The 13,947-nt window shown below is 44.6% G+C and overlaps 1 protein-coding gene across 1 annotated transcript in view; it reads right to left on the reverse strand.

The window, feature by feature from the left end:
- Positions 1-768: 768 nt before the first annotated feature.
- The window catches only part of LOC124805686 (nose resistant to fluoxetine protein 6-like), a 462,198-nt gene continuing 449,019 nt past the window's right edge, over positions 769-13,947 (reverse strand). The window contains exon 14 of the mRNA XM_047266255.1: positions 769-1,804. Within this exon, the coding sequence (XP_047122211.1) occupies positions 1,392-1,804 (413 nt within the window). The 3' untranslated portion in view covers positions 769-1,391. The remainder of the gene's footprint in view (positions 1,805-13,947) is intronic.

Raw genomic sequence — 13,947 nt, forward strand, 5'->3', positions numbered from 1 at the left:
TGAAGATGATTAGGACAACACAACACCCACTCCCTGAACGGAGAAAAGCTCCGGCCCAGCCGGGAATCGAACCCGGGCCGTTAGGATTGACAGTCTGTCGCGCTGACCACTCAGCTACCGGGGGCGGACATTCAAATTTTTTATTTCGGTCAATAATGACGCGAAATATTGAAAATCATATTTCTGTTGCTGTATGTTGCAGCTACTACCGGGTAACAGAATAGCGTTCAATATAGATATAAGACCACATCTCTACATACATCATCCATTCACTACCTCCAACCCTACTCCTCGTCCCCCAACTCGGTACCTATCCACAACCACCATGTCCTCCCAGTTCCTTCTTCTGGCTCTAACCACTGTTGAATTATGGTACATCATTGTTTCATGGACTGTGAAGTAGCTTTGCCAGGAATTAAAATTTGTAGTAGTAACTATAGGAAATCGTATAGGGTGTTATATATATTACTGGCACCTTTTGAGCAAACAGCAGTAGGTATATTCATACTTTGGACACACATTGTCTTTTGAATTATGGTGACAAGAACAGTAAGTTACAATTTCACATGCAAATTACTAAGATGTATGAAGAAATGAGAATACCCCATGGTGGAAAGGCTGCACAGTAATTTAATTGTACAAAGTGAAATTATTTTTGGTAAAAATTCACCATTTATTCTGATAAATACTTCGTGTATTTACAATATTTGTAGTCGTATTATTAAAATAATGCCTTATTTCTAACAGATCTGTTAAATAAGACCGACATATGAACTACATGTAACGTAGACGTGACTAGGTAAGAATATGTATGTTATACTCGTACATGAGCGATTTTTGGTTAAAAAAAGTGTTTCAGTAACATCATGTAGCATACAGGTATGTACGACAATCTATTGGTTAATAGAACTAACCGGAGGAAACTTGATCGTTCTCGGCACATTCTTTCGAATATACAACACACGCACCCATTGTGAAGCAAAACGGAATTCATATGATACCTTACTCTATTACACAGTAGTTTTTTGTTTGTCTGCATCAAGTTAGGATGCTTATGATCCGTTACGAACGTCTATGACGGCTTTCCATTGTCCTCCTGTTCTGGCATTCGGAATGGAATACTTACATCGACTCTGCCTACAGGCTCATGAGCTGCTAAGGAATAATATTATTGACAGTCGTCTGTATGTCGGCACTATCACATGCGACTACTTTTGCCACGCATTATCTTTGGGAGTTAACGCTGATGTAACACTACAGCGTATACCAGCGCAATGCTGACACAGTGACTTGTTTCCCACCGTATCTGTGTACTGTCAACTGTTGAGAAACTGGTCCGCATCGTCTCCTGCCTCCCAAGGGGCCGACAGACTTACGGAGACGGGTCGCCACTAAAGATGACACGTTTCGATGGCAGTTGCGGGGACGTCCGGCGCCGTAACCCGCCACACAGCTGCTCCGTAGATCTCGCTGGTTGGTGTAGTAACGAGCTCGCTGACCTCTGCGGGCGATCCGCTGGTGCTGTCCACAGACTGCATGGCTGCCGATCCATTCATTGTGGTGGGTGGTACGCGGTGCGATCCGTTGACGACTGCAGACATTTTGCCCGCTGGAGCCCTGCCATCCATCGACAAAGTGGTCACTGACCCGTTGGTGCTGGCGGAAGCGGTCGTTGCACACATGTTTACGTCGACTGACGGCGCGAGCGATATCCCACTGCCAACAACTGCGTTCTTAGACACTTCCACTCTATTGATGGCGTCGCCCTTCCATGAGGGAGCTTCATGACCCTCTTTTCTTGCGCCTGTGAAAATGAAAAGAAAAGGAAACTTGTAAGACAACATTATTTTATGGCAGTAATCGGAATAATTACATGAAACTTCCTGGTTGATCAAACTTTTGTGCCAGGCTAGGACTCGAATTTAGAACTTTGTATATAAGAAGGGTAGAAGGACGGATCCTCAAAATTACAGACCAATATCCTTAACATCGGTTTGTTGCAGGATTCTCGAACATATTCTTAGTTCGAATATAATGAATTTCCTTGAGACAGAGAAGTTGCTGTCCATGCATCAGCACGGCCTTAGAAAGCATCGCTCCTGCGAAACGCAACTCGCCCTTTTTTCACATGATATCTTGCGAACCATGGATGAAGGGTATACGACGGATGCCATATTCCTTGACTCCCCGAAAGCGTTTGACTCGGTGCCCCACTGCAGACTCCTAACTAAGGTACGAGCATATGGGATTGGTTCCCAAATATGTGAGTAGCTCGAAGACTTCTTAAGTAATAGAACCCGATACGGTGTCCTCGTTGGTGAGTGTTCATCGGAGGTGTTGGTATCATCTGGAGTGCCCCAGGGAAGTGTGGTAGGACCGCTGTTGTTTTCTATCTACATAAATGATCTTTTGGATAGGGTGGATAGCTATGTGCGGCTGTTTGCTGATGCTGTTGTGGTGTACGGGAAGGTGTTGTCGTTGAGTGACTGTAGGAGGATACAAGATGACTTGGACAGGATTTGTGATTAGTGTAAAGAATGGCAGCTAACTATAAATATAGATAAATGTAAATTAATGCAGGTGAATAGGAAAAAGAATCCTGTAATGATCGAATACTCCATTAGTAGTGTAGCGCTTGACACGGTCACGTCGATTAAATATTTGGGCGTAACATTGCAGAGCGATATGAGGTGGGACAAGCATGTAATGGCAGTTGTGGGGAAGGCGGATAGTCGTCTTCGGTTCATTGGTAGAATTTTGGGAAGATGTGGATCATCTGTAAAGGAGATGGCTTATAAAACACTAATACGACCTATTCTTGAGTACTGCTCGAGCGTTTGGGATCCCTATCAGATCGGATTCAGGGAGGACATAGAAGCAATTCAGAGGCGGGCTGTTGGATTTGTTACTGGTAGGTTTGATCATCACGCGAGTGTTACGGAAATGCTTCAGGAACTCGTGTGGGAGGCTCTAGAGGAAAGGAGGCGTTCTTTTCAAGAATCGCTACTGAGGAAATTTAGACAACCAGCATTTGAGGCTGACTGCAGTACAATTTTACTGCCGCCAACTTATATTTCGCGGATAGACCACAAAAATAAGATAAGAGAGATTAGGGCTCGTACAGAAGCATATAGGCAGTCGTTTTCCCTCGTTCTGTTTGGGAGTGGAATATGGAGAGAAGACGCTAGTTGTGGTACGAGGTACCCTCCGCCACGCACCGTATGGTGGATTGCAGAGTATGTATGTAGATGTAGATGTATTTCGTAGGTAATGCACTATCTTTTTCAATGTTTTTTACCCTTTTTTTTAAAAAAATATGCCAAGATAACAAACAAAAGATACGGTACAAGGGGCTAAAGGACGTCTAGAGATATCTATCGGAAAGAAGCAGTATATGAGGAACGTTCAGACGGCTCCTAGAAGGATTAGATTACAAGGAGGAAAAATTTAGAAAGTGTAGAGATTTAAATAGCTGGAAAAAAATGGCTCTGAGCACTATGGGACTTAACTTCTGAGGTCATCAGTCCCTTAGAACTTAGAACTACTTAAACCTAACTAACCTAAGGACATCACATACACCCATGCCTGAGGCAGGATTCGAACCTGCGACCGTAGCGGTCGCGCGGTTCCAGGCTGTAGCGCCTAGAGCCGCTCGGCCTCCCCGGCCGGATAGCTGGAAAAAACTCACCTGACAGAAAAGGAAGCAATGATGCAGGAACAAACGAACTGAATTTAGCATACAAACTAAAGAAGAATCAGTCGTTGCAAAATTGAAACATTGTCAGGCAACGATCCACCTGACGTCTTATACACAGCAGAAAGTCTGAAGCTTGCAAGTGTAGGATTAGTCGCACAGCTAGAACTTACGCAACCAAGGATTCTCAGTATGGTACTGGTATATGGAAGGAAAGGAGATAGTCAACCAAGAACTGCATACCCATTTAGTCTCCCCCACGGCGTACATCAAGATGGATGCAGATGAGTTGGTACAGTTATCACAGCAGAATACATTGATAGGCCTTATAACCACTGCCTTCAGCGACGTTGGATGCCACCTGCTGGCGTTGCAGGCAAGTGACGTGGTAACAAAAGTATGTAAGCGGAGCAGTCACGGACGGGGGGTCACCCTAGCGAAGAAAGGGCTGCAAATGGGCAAATCCATTGAGATAAGAGACTTTGACAACTGGCAGATTATTATTACCCAGAGCCTGTGAACGAGTGTCTCGAAAACGACGAAGCTGGTCGAATATTCACGTGCTACTGTCGTGAGCATGCACGGAAAGAGGCAGGACAGTGAAACTGCCACTAGACGCTAAACGATTGGACGCCCATGACTCTTCACAGAACATGGGGTTCGGAGGCCAGTCTGCTCTGCAAAGTAGGATAGATGGTGATCTGTGGCATCTCTGCCGAAAGAACACAACGCTGGTGCATGCACAACACACTGATCATCGTATGTTCTTGAACATTGAGTTCCGCAGCAGATCACCCCCACATGTTCAGATGTTGACCCATCCGACGACATCGTCAGTTACGATTGCAGTGGGTACGGGACCATCGGTATTCGACCGTCGATCAATGGAAACGTGTCGGATTTTTAGGTGAAGTAAGTTATTGCTACACTTGGTCTCTGGTCGTCTTCACAAACCTCGTCATTGCCGTGAGCGGCGGCTCGAAACGTGCAGCGCACCACATACGCAGCCTGACGGGAGCAGTACTATGCTTTGAGAGACATCTACATCTACTTCTACATCCATACTCCTCAAGCCACCTGACGGTGTGTGGCGGAGGGTACCTTGAGTACAATATCGGTTCTCCCTTCTATTCCAGTCTCGTATTGTTCGTGGAAAGAAGGATTGTCGGTATGTCTCTGTGTGGGCTCTAAACTCTCTAATTTTATCCTCATGGTCTCTTTGCGAGATATACATAGGAGGGAGCAATATGCTGCTTGACTCCTCGGTGAAGGTATGTTCTCGAAACTTCAACAAAAGCCCGTACCGAGCGTCTCTCCTGCAGAGTCTTCCACTGGAGTTTATCTATCATCTCCGTAACGCTTTCGCGATTACTAAATGATCCTGTAACGAAGCGCGCTGCTCTCCGTTGGATCTTCTCTATCTCTTCTATCAACCCTATCTGGTACGGATCCCACACTGGTGAGCAGTATTCAAGCAGTGGGCCAACAAGCGTACTGTAACCTACTTCCTTTGTTTTCGGATTGCATCTGCTATATTGTAGCTAAATGATAAGGGATCTTTCTTTCTATGTATTCGCAGCACATTACACTTGTCTACATTGAGATTCAATTGCCATTCCCTGCACCATGCGTCAATTCGCTGCAGATCCTCCTGCATTTCAGTACAATTTTCCATTGTTATAACCTCTCGATATACTACAGCATCATCCGCAAAAAGGCCTCAGTGAACTTCCAATGTCATCCACAAGGTCATTTATGTATATTGTGAATAGCAACGGTCCTACGACACTCCCCTGTGGCACACCTGAAATCACTCTTACTTCGGAAGACTTCTCTCCATTGAGAATGGCATGCTGCGTTCTGTTATCTAGGAACTCTTCAATCCAATCACACAGTTGGTCTGATAGTCCATATGCTGTTACTTTGTTCATTAAACGACTGTGGGGAACTGTATCGAACGCCTTGCGGAAGTCAAGAAACACGGCATCTACCTGGGAACCCGTGTCTATGGCCCTCTGAGACTCGTGGACGAATAGCGCGAGCTGGGTTTCACACGATCGTCTTTTTCGAAACCCATGCTGATTCCTACAGAGTAGATTCTCCCGCGCTTGCATGGGACTTGTGGTAGCAATCGAAGACGCGCTGACAACTGCGAACCACCGGCATTCCTTCATGCGTGGTGTGCTCCCCGACGGCGACATCGTATTTTAGTAGAATAATTGTCCGTGTCTCGGAACCAGAACTGTGCTACAGTAGTTCAATGAGCATTGTAGTGAACACACGTTGACGTCCCGGTGACTAAATTCCCCTGATGCAAATCCTATGGAACTCATCTGGGTCGCTATCGGGCGCCATCACTGTGAAAGCAAATCAGCGACTCGTTATTTACGCGAATTACATGACCTGTGCGTAGACATCTAAGCCACTTACCTCCACAAACCTACCGACTAACTGTCGGATCCCTGATACGCAGGATCAGCGATGCATTTCTTTCCAAAGCCGGACAAACAAGCTGTTAAGCAGTTGATCGGTGTAGTTCTGCCACAGAGGGCGCATGCGAAACGTGTTATTGGCAGAGCCACTGATCCAGGCGTTAACTTGCCTGGCCTGACATTTCGAACTCGGACATCAACTACCTCACACCTGGCATTTACTTTGCGCTGCTCTGTGTTTTCATTTCTACGCTGTTTCCAGTCTCTGCTCATCCGTAGATTGACTCGCACTTCGAGTTTCGTTCCTTGTTCCCAGGTTGAGCTTCTCGGGCATGGACCCGGCAGTTCGCCTCCAGGAGCAGCAAGAAAATCTGGAACTGCTCAAACAGGATGCAGAATTGCTTCTTAGTTACGCCGTGCTGGTGTCGGGACAGGTGCCCACACAGAACCAACACTGTTCGCTGGCTTCGACGAGTCTACGGAAAGATGAGAGAATTACCTGTGCCGTTTCTTTTCACACTGCCAGGTAAAACATCGAAATACATTTGTTAAGGTGGCCTTGTGAGCAGTGTGAGATCGTACAGAATCGATCCGGATTTGAAACCCTCAATCGAGCCTGAAAAACGTAACTCTGAGAAACAGTGTCAGTTTCTCATGCAGTATTTTGGTCACCAAACCCCATGTGATGACAAGAGGGTAACAATTTAATCAGCACCTAAGCGTCCCGGGCAGTCATATGCAGCGTGGATCGCCAGCCTGCAAGGTCTGTCGCACATCTGTTGCTTGGGTGCCCCCTACTGTGCTCCCCCGTATGTGGACTTGCTAATCAGCGATGGAAATGTCTGGTAAACACACAATCCCAAGGTCCAAACTAGGGCGTTGACTTTGTCTGACCCTTCTTTAGCTGAAGTTGCTAAGATTGTGGAATCACATGAACTCACGGCAGCAATAAACCGCGTACTGGTTCGCCAACAGTTCCTCCGGCCGCGGAATTGGATAAGAGTCTGCAACACATTGCATGCTGATAATCGGCATAAAACTGATTTGACAAAATAGGAGAAACAAAGACTATATCATGCATGGCCTTATTGTGAATGGCGAAGGGATTGGGGTGGATGTGACGAAATTTGGGTATTGATAACGCTTAAGGGAGATGCGTGCCTCGAAATCCCAAGGTATTCTCTAACAGCTGATCGTAAAACCTCAGTAAAGAGACCAAATCTTCAAAGAGGACCGATTGAGACACTAAAAATACATCGTCATTTATCCGGAAGCCAAAAACAGAAAAGGTGTCAAATCCAAAAAGTTTGCACCACTAACATCAGCAGCCGTCCCACATTTTGCCGTCCTAGATTTTTATAATGTGCAGAGACGGAGAGTTGCTCTCTCAAAGAAATGCTCTGTTTATTGTAAGATCAAATTTCACGTAGTGGCCGTCGCAAAGCAGGGCAGCCCAAGAACTTGTATGTATCTACGAGTAAGTTAATTAAGCTGATTGTTGCTCCCGTGTCTACCTAAAACTCAGTCCATCACCCATTCACTGCCAACTTTAGCAGAATGTGTTGCAGTCTCTTATCCAATTCCGCGGCCAGAGGAACTGTTGGCGAACCAGTATGTGGTTGGCTGCTGCCGTGAGTTCATGTGACTCCACAATCTTAGCAACTTCAGCTAAAGAAGGGTCGGACAAAGTCAACGTCCTAGTTTGGACCTTGGGATTGTGTGTTTACCAGACATTTCCATCGCTGATTAGCAAGTCCACATGTGGGGGAGCACATTGGGGGGCACCCAAGCAACAGATGTGCGACAGACCTTGCAGGCTGGCGATCCACGCTGCATATGATTGCCCGGGACGCTTAGGTGCTGATTGAATTGTTACCATCTTGTCATCACATGGGGTTTGATGACCTAAATACTGCATGAGAAACTGACACTGTAATATATTTCACGCATCACTTGTGCGACTCATACCTTCAGCTGCTGTTTGGCATCACTTCTCAGTTTATCGTTGTTATCACAGAAGAGTAGTGCAGAATGCTGTCACAGAGGGCACTTTGTATGGGCAGAGCCACTGACCCAGGCCAGCAGCAACTTGCCGGGTCTGGGAGCTCTTACTCGGACATTAACAATATCAGACGTGGCCTTCACCTCACGCTGTTTTCTGTGTGCTTAGTTTATTCAGTCGCTTAATCTATTCAAAGAAGGTAGCTGCGAAGAAACCATGGGTAACAGAAGAAATACTTCAGTTGATTGATGAAAGGAGGAAGTACAAACATGTTCCGGGAAAATCCGCAATACAGAAATACAAGTCGCTGAGGAATGAAATAAATAGGAAGTGCAGCGAAGCTAAGACGAAATGGCTGCAGGAAAAATGTGAAGACATCGAAAAAGATATGATTGTCGGAAGGACAGACTCAGCATACAGAAAAGTCAAAACAACCTTTGGTGACATTAAAAGCAACGGTGGTAACATTAAGAGTGCAACGGGAATTCCACTGTTAATTGCAGAGGAGAGAGCAGATAGGTGGAAAGAATACGAGGTGCGGCTAGAAAAAAACCGGACTGATGCTGGAAAAAACATTTATTTACAATTATTTACAATTTCATGTTATCTCCTTCAATGTACTCTCCTCCTCGGTTTCTACACCGCTCCATACGAATTTTCCACTGTTCATAGCAATGCTGCAGATCATTTTCGGTAAGTCCATACATTACTTCCGTCGCTTTTTCTTTTACTGCTTCAACAGTCTCAAATCTAGTTCCTTTCAAAGCTGACTTGACTTTAGGGAAAAGAAAAAAGTCACAGGGGGCCAAATCACGTGAGTAGGGTGGATGATCTAAGATGGGAATGTTGTGTTTTGCCAAAAACGTCTTCACTGACAACGCACTGTGAGCTGGGGCATTGTCTTGGTGAAGGATCCATGACTTTTTTCTCCACAAATCGTTCCGTTTTCTCCGTACTCGCTCACGTAGGGTAGCCAGGATGCTAATGTAGTAATGCTGATTCACTGTTTGTCCCTCTGGTACCCAATCAATGTGCACAATCCCTTTGATGTCAAAAAAAAACAATCATCATTGCCTTGAATTTCGATTTTGACATTCATGCTTTTTTTTTGTCGTGGAGAATCAGGAGTTTTCCAATGCATTGATTTTGTAAGAAGGTGGGATCACTTTCAATGTTTTCCAGGATGTCAGAACAAATCATTCTTCGGCGTTCCTTCTGTTCAATTGTGAGACACTTTGGAACCATTTTTGAACACCCTTTGTTCATGTTGAAACTTTCATGAAGAATCTGCCTAACACTTTCCTTGTCAACTCCTGTTAACTCAGACACTACTCTGATTGTTAAACGGCGATCTTGTCGAACAAGTTTACCGATTTTTTCAATGTTTGCATCAGTTTTTGCTGACAATGGTCTGCCAGTGCGAGTGTCATCACTGGTGTCTTCGCGGCCATCTTTAAATCGTTTAAACCACTCAAACACTTGTGTTCGCGATAAACAATCATCGCCGTACACTTGTTGTAACATTACAAACGTTTCACTTGCAGATTTTCCTAGTTTGAAACAAAATTTGATGTTAACACGCTGTACTTTCTGTACAATCAACATTTTCCGACGCACAGACAAAACATCAACTACTTAAAACAGACGCCACGGGCAGACTGAGTGCAGGAGGCAGATGAAACTCGAGCAGTAGGCGGAGCGAGAGTCACGTGACAGGCCACGCGACTTTCAGCCTTATTGCATTCGTTTTATTGTTTCACCAGTACTAGTCCGGTTTTTTTTCTAGCCACACCTCGTACATTGAAAGCCTCTATGAGGATGAAGATTTGTCTGATGTGATAGAAGAACAAACAGGAGTCGATTTAGAAGAGATAGGAGATCCTGTATTAGAATCGGAATTTAAAAGAGCTTTGGAGGACTTACGGTCAAATAAGGCAGAAGGGATAGATAACATTCCATCAGAATTTCTAAAATCATTGGGGGAAGTGGCAACAAAACGACTATTCACGTTGGTGTGTAGAATATATGAGTCTGGCGACATACCATCTGACTTTCGGAAAAGCATCATCCACACAATTCCGAAGACGGCAAGAGCTGACAAGTGCGAGAATTATCGCACAATCAGCTTAACAGCTCATGCATCGAACCTGCTTACAAGAGTAATATACAGAAGAATGGAAAAGAAAAGTGAGAATGCGCTAGGTGACGATCAGTTTGGCTTTAGGAAAAGTAAAGGGACGAGAGAGGCAATTCTGACGTTACGGCTAATAATGGAAGCAAGGCTAAAGAAAAATCAAGACACTTTCATAGGATTTGTCGACCTGGAAAAAGCGTTCGACAATATAAAATGGTGCAAGCTGTTCGAGATTCTGAAAAAAGTAGGGGTAAGCTATAGGGAGAGACGGGTCATATACAATATGTACAACAACCAAGAGGGAATAATAAGAGAGGACGATCAAGAACGAAGTGCTCGTATTAAGAAGGGTGTAAGACAAGGCTGTAGCCTTTCGCCCCTACTCTTCAATCTGCACATCGAGGAAGCAATGATGGAAATAAAAGAAAGGCTCAGGAGTGGAATTAAAATACAAGGTGAAAGGATATCAGTGATACGATTCGCTGATGACATTGCTATCCTGAGTGAAAGTGAAGAAGAATTAAATGATCTGCTGAACGGAATGAACAGTCTAATGAGTACACAGTATGGTTTGAGAGTAAATCGGAGAAAGACGAAGGTAATGAGAAGTAGTAGAAATGAGAACAGCGAGAAACTTAACATCAGGATTGATGGTCACGAAGTCAATGAAGTTAAGGAATTCTGCTACCTAGGCAGTAAAATAACCAATGACGGACGGAGCAAGGAGGACATCAAAAGCAGACTCGCTATGGCAAAAAAGGTATTTCTGGCCAAGAGAAGTCTACTAATATCAAATACCGGCCTTAATTTGAGGAAGAAATTTCTGAGGATGTACGTCTGGAGTACAGCATTGTATGGTAGTGAAACATGGACTGTGGGAAAACCGGAACAGAAGAGAATCGAAGCATTTGAGATGTGGTGCTATAGACGAATGTTGAAAATTAGGTGGACTGATAAGGTAAGGAATGAGGAGGTTCTACGCAGAATCGGAGAGGAAAGGAATATGTGGAAAACACTGATAAGGAGAAGGGACAGGATGATAGGACATCTGCTAAGACATGAGGGAATGACTTCCATGGTACTAGACGGAGCTGTAGAGGGCAAAAACTGTAGAGGAAGACAGAGATTGGAATACGTCAAGCAAATAATTGAGGACGTAGGTTGCAAGTGCTACTCTGAGATGAAGAGGTTAGCACAGGAAAGGAATCCGTGGCGGGCCGCATCAAACCAGTCAGTAGACTGATGACTAAAAAAAAAAAAGGTGACGTTTGGACTCTCTGCTCCCCCATAGATGGACTTTCATGTCGAGTTTCATTCCTTCTTCGTGGATTCAGCTCCATAGCCATCGTCAGCTAGAGTACGTACTGCGTGATTTAGGAGGAACGTCACATAATTTGTGAGTTGGCTCTACATGTGAAAATAAACCGAAAAATGTCCTATAAACATGTGTCCAATTTTCGGTCGTTAGGAACTGGAGCAGAATGAAGATTACACACATCCATGAATGACATATGTGAATATTATTTACCGAAATGCCGTGTAGGCGTTGTGGTGGAGGACAGAATAATTATGGGACAGATGACTGATCCATCCTAAAAGAGGTATGGCGGTTCTCCAATAGATGGCAGCACTGTGACGTCGCACTGAGGCAACAGCTGCAAGGATACCCAGTGTGCAATAGTGGGTTGGATCAGTAAGCAGTCGTGAGATCATGTGTGTGTTGAGCTTGACTGTTGTTTAATTGAGCAAGTCCACTGTATCCGTGAATATCAACATGTCGCATACGTTCACCCATGCAGAATACACAGACATGTTATTTGTGTATGGGTACTGTAATGATACCGCCCATCTAGCTGTGACAGAATACCAGAGACGTTGCCCTGATCAACTGACTCCCTGTGTGTATTTCACAGCGTTTTTCAAACATTACGTGAATCTGGAACACTACTCAGTGTACATGTAAGATCAGAACGTGAGGCCATACAGTCATTTCAGGAAGGGAGTCAAACCACCAGTACACGATGCATTAGCCATCAGCTCCATATTCCATAAACGTGAGTGTGGTGTTCACTACATTCTGAAGGCTTGTACACATTTCATGTACAGCCTGTGCGACATCTGCATCCAGATGACTCAGTAATCAGACAACAATTTTGTGAATGGTTGGCTGGCTGTACACAGATACATCGCACAGTACACTTTATTTAGAGATGAGGCTACATTTACATGCAATGGTATCATGATCCCCTCCATTTCTCATACATGGGAGATGGATAATCTACATAATACTAGGGAAACAAGATTCCAAGTTACGTTCTCCCTGAACGTCTGGTGTGGTATGATTGATGGCCTGGTGATAAGGCCTGTGTTCCTGCCAGATCGCATGACAGTTGCAGCACATGTGCATTTCCTAATTGAAGAACTTGTGTACATTTAGAAGACGTGGCGATTGCTACGGCCACAGGTTCGAATCCTGCCTCGGGCATGGATGTGTGTGTTGTCCTTAGGTTAGTTAGGTTTAAGTATTAAGTTCTAGGGGACTGATGACCTCAGATGTTAAGTCCCATAGTGCTCAGAGCCAATTTGAACCATTTTTTGAGGACGTGACATTGGAGCAATGACGGCAAACGCACCTGCACAGGAATGATCACCAATTCACTGTACCAGACTATTATCCCAGTGTCTGAATAACATATTTCCTCAACGATGGATTGGTTATGGCAGAACCATTAACTGGCCTGCCAGATCAACCGACCTAACTCCGTTAGACTTCTAGTTATGGGGCTGGTTAAAGGGGATTGTGTACGCTATGAAGGTGAATACACGTGAAGAATTTGTCGCTTGCATCACTGACGCTGCTGCCCGCATTAAATCCTTCTGAGTTGATGTTCGATGTACAAGACAATACACCCTCCAACGTGTTGGCAAATGCATTGAGATGGGTAGGGGTCTTTTTGAACACCTCTTATTAGACGGCTCAGTCATCTGTTTCACCATTACTATATCCACCACAGCGCCTCCACAGCGTTTTGGTAAGTAATATTCATACCTGCCTTCATATTCATTATCGATGTATGTAGTCTTCAACCCTCTCCTGTTCCATAACGATCTAAAATCGGACACATGTTCATAGGATTTTTTCGTTTTAATTTCACATGTGGAATCACCTTACAAATTTTGTAACATTCTCCTCAATCACCCTGTATACTGTGTACCGACGACGACACTTTGTCAGCACTGTTAGGCCTGTGCAGTTACAAAAACCCAGATAGAGAGGCTTAGAATGGACCAGGTGAAGTTGACAGATCAACATCGATTGCACCCGTACCATTTTTCAATGCACCAGGAATTGCATGGCGACGACTTTGAACGTCATGTACAGTTCTGCCACTGGGCACAAGAGAAATTACGGGACGATGACAGATTTTTGCACGCGTTCTATTTAGTGACCAAGCGTCATTCACCAACAGCGGTAACGTAAACCGGCATAATATGCACTACTGGGCAACGGAAAATCGACGATGGCTGCGACAAGTGGAACATCAGCGACCTTGGCGGGTTAATATATGGTACGGCATTATGGGATGAAGGATAATTGGCCCCCATTTTATCGACGGCATTGTAAATGGTGAAATATATGCTGATTTCCTACGTAGTGTTCTACCGATGTTACTACAAGATTTTT

This window comes from Schistocerca piceifrons, chromosome 7, assembly GCF_021461385.2.
Source record: "Schistocerca piceifrons isolate TAMUIC-IGC-003096 chromosome 7, iqSchPice1.1, whole genome shotgun sequence".
NCBI classification, from domain to species: Eukaryota; Metazoa; Arthropoda; class Insecta; order Orthoptera; family Acrididae; genus Schistocerca; species Schistocerca piceifrons.